This window comes from Apium graveolens, chromosome 7, assembly GCF_009905375.1.
Source record: "Apium graveolens cultivar Ventura chromosome 7, ASM990537v1, whole genome shotgun sequence".
NCBI lineage: Eukaryota > Viridiplantae > Streptophyta > Magnoliopsida > Apiales > Apiaceae > Apium > Apium graveolens.
This window is the reverse complement of record NC_133653.1, coordinates 92,899,996-92,914,368: the sequence shown is the minus strand read 5'-3', so window position 1 is coordinate 92,914,368 and position 14,373 is coordinate 92,899,996. Positions and strand designations below refer to the sequence as shown.

The 14,373-nt window shown below is 33.5% G+C and overlaps 1 protein-coding gene across 1 annotated transcript; it reads right to left on the bottom strand.

Annotated features, from left to right (window-relative positions):
* Positions 1-947: 947 nt before the first annotated feature.
* On the bottom strand, positions 948-3,839 carry LOC141673872 (uncharacterized). The gene has a single exon (XM_074480601.1). The coding sequence runs from the start codon at positions 3,837-3,839 to the stop codon at positions 948-950; it is 2,892 nt and encodes a 963-aa protein (XP_074336702.1).
* Between the last annotated feature and the right edge of the window lie 10,534 nt (positions 3,840-14,373).

Genomic DNA, 14,373 nt, shown 5'->3' with positions numbered 1-14,373 from the left:
CTGGTTGTTTGTTGCTTTAAAGGCGAAGGTAATGGCCTGCTGGATTGCGAATCCATCCGGGCTGGAGAGAATAAGGCCGGCTCCAGACCTTTCGGCTGTAGCCGAGCCATCAACATGTAATGTCCAAGAATCCCGGTTGTTAGACTCTTTTTCCCCCTCGGATCGGGTTTTAGGCGTCTCGGGGGCTTCCGGAAAGGTGCATTCCATGACGAATTGGCCAACGCCTGGGCTTTTATGGTTGTCCTCGTGATAAATTTGATATTAAACTGGCTCAACTCGATTGCCCAATTGACTAACCTTCCGGAGGCGTCTGGTTTGTGGATGATTTTGCGAAGTGGTTGATTAGTGATTACCCTGATTTCCCGGCCTTGGAAGTATTGTCTTAGCTTTCTGCTCGAGTGCACAAGAGCCAGTGCAAATTTTTCCAAGTTTGGGTACCGGGTCTCAGCATCTTTCAAGACTTGGCTTGCATAGTATACCGGGGTCTGTGTCCCATTCTCTTTCCGAATGAGTGCAGAAGATACCGCTCTTTCCCCGGCTGCAATGCAGAGATAAAGGGGTTCCCCGGGCTTTGCTTTTGACAAAATAGGTGGGTTCATCAGATGTCGCTTGACTTCCTCAAATGTTGTTTGGCAAGCCGGGGTCCAGTCGATCATCTTTTTGTTCTGGGCCCCCTTTAATATCTCAAAGAAAAGCAGGCACTTTTCTGCCAATTTTGGGATGAACCTTCGAGGAGCTGCTAAGCATCCTGCAATCTTTTGAATGTCCTTTTGAGTCCAGGGGACTGTCATTTCCATTATAGCTTTGATCTTCTCCGGGTTGGCCTCTATTCCTCTTTCGCTGACCAGAAAACCAAGAAACTTTCCAGAGGGAACCCCGAACGCGCATTTCTCCGGGTTCAGCTTCATGTTGTACTTCCTCAAGTTGTCGAAACACTCCTTGAGGTCTCAGATGTGTTCTGGGATTGTGGCCGACTTAGAGATCATATCGTCAACATAAGATTCCATGTTCCTGCCCAGCTGATCTTTGAATATGGTATTCATCATTTTCTGGTATGTTGCCCCGGCGTTGATTAACCCAAACGGCATCATAATAAAAGCGTAGTCAGCCCAGTGTGTGATGAATGCCATCTTCGCAATATCTGCCGGGTTCATCTTGACCTGGTTGTATCCCGAGAAGGCGTCCATGAAACTTAGCATTACATGGCCCGAGGTCACGTGCTGGTCAATGTTGGGCAGGGGGTAGGAGTCTTTAGGACACGCCGAATTGAGGCTTGTATAATCCACGCACTTTCTCCATTTTCCATTGGGTTTCTTGACCAGCACAACATTTGCCATCCAATCCGGATACTTAATTTCACAGATTATATCTGCTTTTAACAACTTTTTGACTTCTTGGTCGATTGCCTGTTGTCTCTCCGGGACAAAGTTCCTTCGTTTTTGCTTGATTGGTTTTTGTTTTGGATCCACGTCCAGGCTGTGCATGGCCACAGATTCATCAATCCCCGGCATGTCCTCCGGGGACCAAGCGAACACGTCGGCGTATTCCTCTAGTAGGTCGATGAGCTCCTTCTGGAATGTGGTTTCCAGGCCTTTGCCGATTTTGATTTTTCGGGTGGGGTTCCCAGGTTCCAAATCTAACTCTATTGTCTGTTGGACAGGTTCTACCTTTCTCTTCTCCTTGCTTTCTACAAATTTCTGAATCCGGGCATCAGCGTTGGTTACACCGTACCCGGAGTCCTCAATCATATTCACATCCAGACGGGCCCTTTTACTAAGGTGCTCTCGATGCTTCTTTCTGCTTTGTCCCTTGGGTAGGGATATTATCTTCTTCCGGTTCTCCGACTCTGTTTCTGCCATGACAAGTGCTTGACCATAACATCTACCTGCCATTTCCCTATCTCCTTTTAATTCTTCAACGCCTCCCGGGGCGGGGAATTTGAGTTTTAAATGAATAGTTGAAGGGATTGCTCTGAGCTTGGTGATAGTGGGCCTTCCAAGGATCATGTTGTATGAGGAGGTTGCACTTATCACATAGAATTTCATCATATGAGAGATCTGTCGGGGTGCGGTCCCAAAGATTATGGGGAGATAAATGATTCCCCGAATTGGAATCATCGTGTTCCTGAATCCGTACAAGGGATCTTCGAGACAGGGGTCCATTCGGAGGTGGCCGAGCTCCATCCTATTAAATGTGTGCTCGAATACAATATTAGCAGATGAACCATTATCAACTAAAATTCTTTTTACCTCGTTGTTTGCGACATCAAGGGTCACCACCAATGCCAAGTTGTGGTCCGGATCGAGCCCCTCGTAATCAGAATAAGAGAAGCAGATCGGCTCATCATCCAGAGTCTGGATCATCATCACATCATTCTCCTGGTCCGGGCTCCGAGGTGGAGAGGCTGTGCCTCCAAAAACAATATTCACCACATTTTTGCCTCTTCCCGGGGCTCTGTCTTTGTCATTTGACCCCCTTTGAAGATACTGGTTCATGTTTCCTTTCTTGATTTGGTCTTCTATGAACATCTTGAGGGAGAAACAGTTTTTAGTGGTATGGCCATGATCCTCGTGATAGCCACAATGCTTGTCTCGGGCCCTGTTTTCGGGAGGCGCCAGCAAGGGTTTTGGCGGATAATAAAACGGCTTGCCCTTGACTTCGCGCAAAATGTCAGCCCGGGGCCTGTTGAGGGGTGTCCACTCCGGTTCCGGCTTGGGTTCCTTCTTTGTCTTGGGTTTCCTTTCATTCTTTCTTGATTCGGGGTATGTATCCCGGGGTGGGGTTCCCCGGGGCTGCTGAATGTAGTTTGCTTGCCTGTCAAGCTTGTATCTTTTGTCTCTCCGAAACGACGAGCGTCGCTCCGGAGACTCATCATCATCGTGTATTCTTCTATTCATCTTTATTGATTTGAGGAAATCGTTTTCCTTTATGAACTTTGATGCAAACGCATATGCTGATGCTAGGCTCTGGGGCTCCCTATGAATCAAGTCTTTAACATAGCCTTCACAAGATATCGGGTGCAAGTTTCTTTGAAAGATGTTTACTGCCTCCTTTTCTTCTAAGTTGGAGAGTTGATTGACTGCTTCCTGGAATTTTTTGATGAATTCCGGGAGGGGCTCCTTGCTTCTTTGCTTGATTATTTTTAGATGACACATCTGCAGCTCGTTCATCCGGTTGGCCCTGAATCTTTTCAAAAATATCTCGCGGAAGTCTTTCCAGGAGTCCACACTCCGGGATGGTATGCGGCTGAACCATTTCTGAGCACCCCCCTTCAACGTTGATGCGAAGAATCGGCATCTAGTCAGGTCGCTGTAATCATAAATATTAGATATTTGCTCAAAATAGTTCAGATGCTCCTCGGGGTCAGCCAGTCCGTTAAAAGAGTCAAAATTGAAGTGCTTCAGCCCCGACTCCCTGGGGGTGGATTCCAGTTTCTTTGTGAACGGGGCTGCTGCCGCCCCTACTTCCATGTCGCCTTCCACTTTCCTTTTAAGGTCCCGAAGGACCCGGGTCATTTGTTCTTGCTTGGATTCCTTCTCTAGCTCTGAGTCTGAAGAAACATGAATCCAGTGAGCCTTTCTCTTTAGCTTGGCCTCCTCCTCCCGGACTCTCCTTTCTATAGATTCCTGGGCTTTAGCCTCTTCTTCTTTCCGGATTCTCTCACAGAGGGCAGCTCTTTTTATTTCGTCTCTGGCATCCTCTGGTGGCCTTTTGAAGTTCTTCGCAATCCGGTCGAAGACGGATCCCCGAGATTCTCCGGACCGTTCGTCGGACCGCTCTCGCTGATCCCCTGGGCGGGTCTCAGGCTCGGCGTCCTGCTTTTCCTTCCACAAGTCCATTGCCGCCTGTATTTGTTCCGGGGTCATGCTTCCCCATGGATTGGTGGGGACCCCTGTGTGTTTGTGGGCAGCTCTTTCAATAACTATTCTCTGGTCTCCTGTTGGAGATTTTGAGAGGGAGTCTGGGTTATGGGGAGCCCTTCGTCCAAGTCTTCCATGTCTCCATCCCTGGGTTGGGGAGGAGGCGGAAGAAAAGAGGCAGAAACTGCTGCTTTGCTTTTTCTCGTAGTCATGGTTATTTAAAGGTGCTATGAACTCAAAATAATAAGATTCGTAAAAACAGATCTAAGAGATTGGTAGTAGCGTTCTTACTGGGAGATGGTGTTTCAAGTTTCTGGGTGATGGGGCTGCGGATATGAACACCACTGGTCGAAGGTTCGACCCCTCCTTCTAGCGCCAATGATAATCCTAGATCACCCCGGGGCCTTTTCCTGGCCGGACCCGGACTCAAACTCCTTTTGAACGGCGACGGAGGCGACGTGCGGTGTAGCTGTAGGGTGGGAACCTACAAAACAGAACCGGAGGGGGGTGGCGTCCCCGCGGCACCTCCGGCGTGAGAATGAGAAAGGGTTTTTAAGGAGAAGAGGGGCAAAGTGGGGATTATGCGAATGTATTTATGGGGTGTACGTGTGTGCATATAAGTATAGGTGAAAGAGAGAGTATGTAAGATTGTAACCTGTAACCTTCCTTCTGTTCTACCTTTTATAGGCCTCTTACTAGGGTTTAGGGGTTTGTCTCTTTTCATCTCGACCGTAGGTTGGCCTTTTGGACTGTAGGGCATCTGGACGCCTGGGATGCGTCAGAGTACTATCAGATCCGGACCGTAGGAACGTCTTGGATCCCGGGTACCTGGACGGTGGTGATGTTGCCACGTGTCCTGGGCTCCTCAAGGTCAAAGCTGAATGCGTCAGAGTACTATCAAATCCAGACCTTAGGAACGTTCTGGATCCCGGGAACCTGGACGATGGTGATGTCGCCACGTGTCCCGGGATCTTGTATTTGGGCCCTGGGCCTCTTCAGTTGGGCCTGAATTATTATAGGCTATCACTATGTATGCAATATTCAGTTGTAAAGGAAATTTCACACAGACCTCTACTTTTTCATATTCTTTGTTAATTAATCCTTCATGATTTTTTGCATGTCTAAATTAATTTTGTTTAATTTAAAATTTAGGAGTGGGGGAAGCGTGTACGACTATCTCTATAAATAAAAGAGTACTTTCAAGCTTCCATATATTTTGAAGGTAGCATTGATATATTGCTTTCTGTCAATTAAAATATGTATCTAGGACAATCATTGATTTGAAGAATAGAACACAACTACCCGCATATCATATGTTTAAGGCTGTTAAACTGGATGATATTGGTGTTGTCGGAGTTCAAGCTCAGTCTGGAGTTATTAGAGCAGCTGGGAGATATAGATAGAGAGCTCCAGAGGTTTTTTTTTTAATGTTTTATATCATATAAGGTGTAAAAATATATCATTGCTTTTAGTTTAGTTTAAGGCGATTGCAAGTAGTTAATTTATCTATATGTATATCTTTAACCAGCATGTTTAAGCTTCACTATTCAACATGATGACACTGGTTAAAGATATACATATAGATAAATTAACTACTTGCAATCGCCTTAAACTAAACTAAAAGCAATGATATATCTTTAACTAGGAATAGTGAAGTTTAAACATGACGCTGCTCCATTATATCCTTACTATTTGTTAATCACACACTGACATTTTATTGGCATATGTTATAAATGATCAGTCTACATGCTACTTCCAAGTTTAAATAATAATAATACGTGGAATTTACAACATACAAAACCTTAATCTTAAATGAAAATCAAAGGTTTTGTAATTACTCAAGGTATTATTAGAAAGGATTACCAATTAAATGGATAATCTTAATAAACACTCAAAATTAGAGGATATGAGTGGTGGAAATTAACTAGGATCCGAGGATTGAGAGCTCCAATTATGAAGCTCGAAGGGTTTTTGATCGAGAAAGCATGGTGACAAGTCAACTTAAAATGGATAGTTCGTGTTTTTTAGATAAAGGTTTAACAAAATATAACTAGACCGTTCATGGAATGAAAATTTCTAGGGTATCATAAAAAGTAAGGTGAATGGATTTTTATTGAATGCAAATATATGGCAAGTAAGAAAACAGAAAATTGGTTGAGATTGATGCGTTTAAATTTCTCTGTGATAATATTGGGATAAAATTGGGTTGCAATCAAATTTTGGTTTATTCGTATAATATTACCATTGTGATTGAGTTTAATAGCGTAAGAAGTGCTTTTTATAACGAAAGGATAATAGATCCTGTCATTTCAGATTTTGTGGAGAAACACTCGAACATATTTGTCTGCTACATAAAAAGATTGTGAAATTCTGGCGCGGATGAGCTTGCAAAAGCAGAGAGGAGGATGCCAAAATTATAGCAAGATGCACCTAACTTAAAAAAATTGATCAATGCCTTTGGTTCTTAAGGATGTCACTAATGAAATATGGCTTGCTGCATATCTTATTGTGAAAGTGAAAGTTTTGGGTTAAGAACCGGAAGTATTAATTAGTTTTACATATTAAAATCTAGAAACAAACTTCTATTCATTTAAACAAATCCAATTTATATTAAAAATGTATTATTATATATATAATAGAGCAAATGGGAGTTGGATGAGACAATTTATTCAATGCAAAATGACAAGTTTAACCCTTATCCTATTTATTATTTCGTATTTAATATCCATTAATAGCTAATCTTCATTAATACATATTAATTATTTTGTAATTAATAGCTATATAAACACACACACACTTATATATATATGCATATATATATTACTTTCAATAATATATATCATTTAAAAAGTTATTAATTTAATTAAGAATTAGATATCTCAGATATTTATTAATATAAACATGACTAAATTACATCAAATTTTTTAATAACATGTATCATATTAATCATGGTTTAAGTAGTTGATAAAAAAAAATCACACACTAATTTTAGAGTACACTTGCAAAACATAATATTTTTTAAAACTGTTTGAAATTTAATACGATTATTTATAACGAGTATCAAATGCTTACTTACAAAATAGACAATAGCATAATCATATTTAAATCATATTACATAAAATTCTTATCAATACAACACAAAAAAATATTTTTTTGTTTGCTACATCAATAGTATATGGTCACATATACTATGTATGTTACACGAAATTACCACCAATACACAACATACAAAAAACATATTATAGAGTATCAAACAAGTCGACTATAATATAATTATCATTGGGAACTTCTTTGAATACAACTCATAGAAAAATAAGGTTGTTAACGGCCAATATTTATCATTAATTTAAATTTTCAAATATCCCAAAGATACACCAAAACTAATAAAAAATATTGTAATATTTTAGAACATGCTCGTGTCTCGCACGGGCTACAGAGCTAGTTGAGAATTAAAGTAGTGAGCTCACTATGTCTTTATGTTCCCAGAATTTGTTTTAAATTAAATTTCAACATATAATTAATTGAATTAATCAAATAAACTTATTTTACAATCTTATATATATTATTATTCATTAAATAGTATACACCGTCAAATTATACACTACATGCCTTTTATTATTATTTTATAACATAATATCCACTTAATAAAGTAATATAAAATTTATATTTAATTTCAACTAAACTGCTCAAATAATTTTTTCTATAATTTTATGTGTAAGCATGGTTGTAAAAATCGGTAATCGGTACTAATCGGTTTAGGTACCGATTAGGGATTAATTGACAAATCGGGGATTAATCGGAATAAAAATCAGATATATTTAAATATTTAATATATTTACCTTATTTATTATAAAATATATAATTCAAAAATAATTTTTATATATTAATCGAATTTAAAAAAATAGATCAGCCAAATATTTTTTAAGAATTAATCGGGGATTTTTTAAAAATCGGGGATTTTTAGAACACTCTGGGTAAGTAATTATTTTAAAAAGAAACAAAACTGAAATATAAGTCCACTAATATATTATGTTTCTAATTAATTCTATACAACAGCTTTCCAATTAAGAAATGTTTTAACAGTATTTTTCTTAATTTATTAATTTAATTCTAATTAAGAAAAAATTTAATTCTAATTAAGAAACATTTTAAGTCATGTTAAATAATTTTCTATCTTAAATTTTATTAAAACTACTTTAGTAATAGAGGATGTCTTCAAGATTCAATGTTGTTTAAAGGTAGAAAGACAACATAACATTATTAAGATTATTGTATATTTCAATTTTTAATACATTCATACTGATTATTATCCGTTTAAATCAATATGGTAACAAAAAATTTAATTTTCCATTTTTAAACTATATTAATAAATGAAAATAATTATATATTTATTTACGAAAAATAACCAAATACCTTTTTTAAGAGATTTTTTTCCCAAAATAACCATTCTACAAGATAATATGTTACCAGTATGGGTGATAGTGGAGTATAATGACTGATACTGCTATGACTGACATTGCTTTCCTAAAATATGTTTCAGTGGAGTATGCGGGTGATAGTGGAGTATAATGGTTCTTCACCTTTAAAATTAATTAAATATTAATTTAATGATTTTATTATTTAAACATGTACCATTTTTTAATTTTTAATATTTTATGATTTAAAAATTCTCATATATGGTTTAGAAATATTTAAAAAATAAATAAAAGTAAAATCGATTTAAAGTTTAGGGGCACTTAAATCTAGAGCCTAAATCCTAATTAAAGTGTGGATTTTAATTTAATAATTTTTAAAATTTTAGATGATCCATATATGTATCTTGCATATTAACGAATATGTGGGTTGATACTCAAGTGACAATACAAATAAGTATCAGACATAATACTCCACTAGCAAAACATATTATCCCTATACTCGTATCAAGTTGTTAGTCCAAAATGAAGTATGTAGTGGGTATTTTTGGATATTTTAAAATTTGTTGGGTAATTTGGAAAATAGTTATTTATATATTATTTGCCCGATTTAAATAAATAAATTTCTTTTATTTATGTGGTTATTATTTTATTGATCTTAGAATATATTTTAGGACACTTACTCATGCACTTAAGAAATCAAATTTTTTGAATTGTGAAGAATAATTTAAATATTTTATAGGAAAATTGTTTGTTCTTGATTTGTTAAAATAGTTTTGAACCCTGTGTTTTATTTCTTGAGTTGAAGAATAACAAATCAATTTAGACTAATAAATTTTCAAAATTTTTAATAATCCTAATTGTAAAGATTTAAATATTATAAAGCCTAAGAATTAATCAATAATCAATCATAATTTGTTAGAATCTAATTTTGATCAAAAGTAATTTGTTTTACCTTGCAAATCATATATATAACAAGTATATTCTATTTTAAATTTGAGAAACATGATTATAATGTTCCTATTTTTGGCAATTTTTTCCCTTTCAATTGAGATGTATTGAATTTAAATAAATTATTAATATATAATAATGTGGAATGTATATTTATGAAATAATAATAATAATAAAATAATAATAATAGTAATAATAATAATAATAATAATAATAATAATAATAATATGAAATGTATTTAATTGTTATGTTTGAATCACAGAGTATCATGGATGTAAAAATTTCAATAAGAAGCGAGAATATATATACAAAATATACTGAAATTTTATAGGGTATACTTTAGTAATAAAGTTAAAATCTTTAAATAAGAAATTATTATTTTATAATAATTTAACTGATATTTAGTATATGAAGATATTATTTAATTAATGAATTACGATCATTATTTAAATATCATAATATTAAATCATTGATTGAAATAAATTCAAAATATATACAAAATTATTAAACAATAGACTTATATTTGTGTTAATATGTCTAACGTATGACATTTTTAATTATATATCATATGCTTATTTATATGTTCACCATGTATTTTGAGTTAGTTTATATTTAAAATTATAAAAATATAATAATTAAAATATTTGCAACGTGTTAATTATTTGTATTAATGATAAAATTTTATCTAAATTTATTTACGGCAAAATGCAATTCAAAATTGTTAAATACTTCATTTTTTACAATGATAACATTTAAAAAAATTAACCCGCTAGAGTCTGTGAAAGATATTTTTTTGTGATTTATAAGAAAGACAATAATATATGATTTGATGACAATGTGACTAGATTCCTCAATATGCATCTTACTTGGTTATTTTATTTAGTATATGACATACATTGATTTGTTTTTTAGTTTATGACATGCATCCACAAAGTCTAAAGTGATTTGATATAATATATTTCCTTAATATGATTTTTCTTTTTAAATTCATCAATTTTTTTATAGGCACAAGTATGCGGTATCTATTACAATTCATATTAGTATTTATTTATTTTCTCCATTCCCTTCCTTCATTGGTATCATGCGGTTATTATTTTGGGTGATCCTAGTATAAATAATTTATTTTTATTATTTTTTGTTTCAAAAAATTGGCTTGATACATAAAATTACCAATTTATATAGGAATCGAAAAATAATCTTTAAATATTAAAATTTAAACTCCAACTAAATTTTTTACACATTTTAATAACAAATCTATCCATAATTTTTAAATAATGATTTGATTTTATTATATTTTTATGGATAATTGTGTAAATCACATGTGTATCGAAGTTTAAATAATAAATTTTGGTGTTTATTTATTAATTTTTTTAAAAAAGAAATATTTTAAAATATAATTTATTCTCGAACGTCGTTTAATATTTATCAAAATGATATAGAAATTTTTTACATAATATGTGACAAATCTCTTTGAAAATACACTTTTGAGAAGAAAAAAAATCTTCAACTTAAGTAATGTTATAAAATATATATATATATATAAGAGAGACTGAGAGAGAGTTAGATAATAATGAAAGAAATTATCATGTAATTCTTTATCATAAATAAATTACAAGCAAGCCTTATATAGGCAGTAAAATGGATGTTACTAGTAATTAAGATAATCATATGAAAGGTTAAGTGTCATCTATTTAATACATAATACTCTCCCTTATATGACTCATAGGAACACCATGCCTCTTTAAAATCTTACTAGAAAAAACATGTGGGAAAAACCCTAGTGAATGAAAAAGAGTACATGCTTTGCATGTGTAATAATGAGCTTATTATATCTCCCCTCATTTTGACATGACTATTAAAATCAACATAGATCTCGAAGTCTGCACATCCTCATGTGTACTAATTTCTCTAATGAAGTGGTAGAAAATGTCTTTATGAAGAAATCTGTTCAATTCCTTTAATCATCATTCCTTTTATGTGATGCGTTAAAAATTGTCTGCAACAATTAAATTCATAGCAAAAGAAAATCTCCACTATAATTTATTCAATTTTTAATTCTCTATCACTGTCCGCCTGCAAAATTAGTTTAGAACTTTGTAGAATAGGCTAGTGGAGATTAAATAAAATTATCATTTATCCAAGAGTAATTCTTCTTAATATATATACCAAGAAACACTTTATCACATAATATAGTATGAAGTGTTTTTATTATTAGGTGCAACTCAATTCAATGTTAACTAGAAACACATTTTAGTTTCCATCTGCTCTGACCAGAAACTTTAAGGGTTGTCCTTATAATTCGGTATACATTTATAACATGTATTTTGTGAAATAATTTTACGTCGGACTTCTGGTCCAAATCCCCTTTTTCATTTGAGGAGGGTACGTTCTCGAGAATTTTTTGGACTGCTTCCGGCAGTTAAGATCTTTCCGGGATAATCATTGTCAAGTGAGTCATATATAGAACTTAAATTAAATCACTCACTTATGGTGAGATTATTTAACAATCAAATAATCGTATCCACCACAAGATACTCTTTCTCTTCATAACCTATATAAGGTCATCTACGATTATCTGAGCTTTACATTCATAAATTTTGAAATTTTATTTTATTTCACACAAATAACCATCTATATCCCACCGACTTGACACCTTTAGGTGTGTGAAGTGCAGTTTCAAAAAGAAAATTTCTCTATTTTAAGAGAAAAATGATTCATAGTGCACACTATTTGCACAACTTTAGGTGTGGAAGGATTACTAGTCCAAATAAATTTTCTTTATAATTGCCTCAATTATATCCTTTATTTTTTGGCCCATTTCAATATATTTTCTAACATATTATGCTTCATGATCCTCATTATTATAAATAACCTCAAGTTTTATAAATATTATCGACGACGATTTGATCAATGGTTCCACTTTATTCTGGACAAGACATAATATATCGAGATCTCAATATTTTTCATTACTTTTATTCTCTCTAATTTGTCATGTATATATTCTCTTTCTGAGATCCAAATTTTATTGATTTCTCAATCTAGCCATCATCAATTATTGCTCCTTTTCACTTTTTTTTCTTATATAAGATATGAACCAACTTGCTTATCACAATTTAGGCGTTCTTTAGACATAGTAGTAGCTTGAGGTTGTCATTCTATTAATATTATTGGGGCATATGTAGTCGGTGTATGTGACACGGTCACTATTTATGGTCATCAAATATATAAATGAATTATCTTATGAACTTCTGGTTCATATTAACATCTCTTTTTTAGGATCAAGATGAGGCAACAATATTTCATTCTTATAAAAATATTCACCAACTATTTATTTTCTCCCCCTGATTTCAATCAAGTCATAAAGAAATACACTAATGATTCCAATATATATCCAATGGTGGAATCGATCTTACTATCGTGGTGGAAAATCTATGATGACCAAATAATTTGTTTTTGACAGGGAGGAAATATGAAAACTTGTTTATATGATGCGAATCAATACAAAATACTCAAAAAATTTTAATTATGCCTTACAAGCAAATATCATATTTATTACTGAGAAGAATCTAAAGATTCTTCAACAAAAGTTCATATAAATTTCAATTATTGTTCGCATCTTTATTAAATTGATGGCTTGGCTGGTAATGTCCAGCTATAAAGTTATCAGTAAACTTCTAATTTACTTCAAAATCAATTTCAGTAATTTTATAAAAAAATATTCTTCAATTATTTGGGAGAGTACAATTACATCAATAATATACATACCTTTTTGGGTAAAATGTATTTAAGAATAATATGATAAAATGTACATGCTCTTTAGGAGCCTTATATTTAGAAAAATATATAATGAGACATTTTATATAATGCTCCCCCTTGAATGACTCATATCAGGAATTGATATTAGTAATCTATATCTCATTTAAGAGAAATATTTCTTATACACATGGTAAGAATACGATCAAAAGTGTTTATAATATCATGACTATTGCTACATGCATGATCAATATCCTTTGATTTTCTAATTTGTCATATATAATTATATACTTTAAGAAATGCAGCGGCTACTCTTTTGCGCTAGGAGTTGTTTCAATACATAATATTTCTACCAATAATTCAAATTTTATTAAATTAGTCACAATATCAACTTATGATTGTAACAAACCAATTTCATAATACTGTATCTGCAGGACACTATTTAATATATATTTATTCAACTAAATTCTATTATACCCAAATATCACACTATTCTTTATATTGATCCATCCACCAGGGAGATTATATCATTTAGGATAAAATCATAATATATAAAATTTTGACTATCTCAAAAATTTCATAGCAAATATAAACATAATATAGCAAACATAAACCAACCACTTAAGTGCTCAAACATAAACATTTTAATATTTAAATAAATAAAGCAAGATGTTCAATATATGACTTAATTATTGTCTCCGCCAGATTTGGCCATCTCCGCATCACCATCATCAAAGAAATCACCAACTTCCTTATGTGTAAGGTTCGAAGGATCAACTTGGTCTTCACCTCCAAGGTGGGCTTCAAGATAGGAAATTCCCAAAGGATCAACTTCTTCAATGAAATTAGTTTCAATATTTTTCAAAGAGGCATTATAAAGATTAACCAAATATTTTGGCATACGACAGGTACGCGACCAATGACCCATCATTCCATATCTGTAACATTCATTTTCAATGGTCTTTTTCTTTTTCTCTTTGTCCATATTTTTCTCCAACTTCTAGTTGGCATTAGACTTATCGAACTTGAAAAAGGGGTGCTTTTGGACTTAAGAACCACGTCCATATGCTCCATGTCCACGACCTCGACCACGCCCATAATTATATGTTGCCACATTCACTTCAGGAAAATGGCTAGATCTAGTTGGGCGAGACTCATGATTCTTCATCAAAAACTTATTATTTTATTCAGCAACAAGAAGACAATAAATTAAATCTGAATATTTTGTAAAACCTTTTTCACGAATTGTTGCTGGAGGAGTACATTTGAGGCATGAAAAGTAGAGTAAGTTTTTTCTAACATATCCTCATCAGTGATTTTTTCTCCGCATAATTTTAGTTGAGAAATAATTTTAAAAAGTGCGGAATTATATTCATTGACGGTTCTAAATCTTGCAG

Excerpts from the sequence above, each read along its gene's own strand:
- LOC141673872 (XM_074480601.1), bottom strand. The coding sequence starts at position 3,839 with ATGGACTTGTGGAAGGAAAAGCAGGACGCCGAGCCTGAGACCCGCCCA.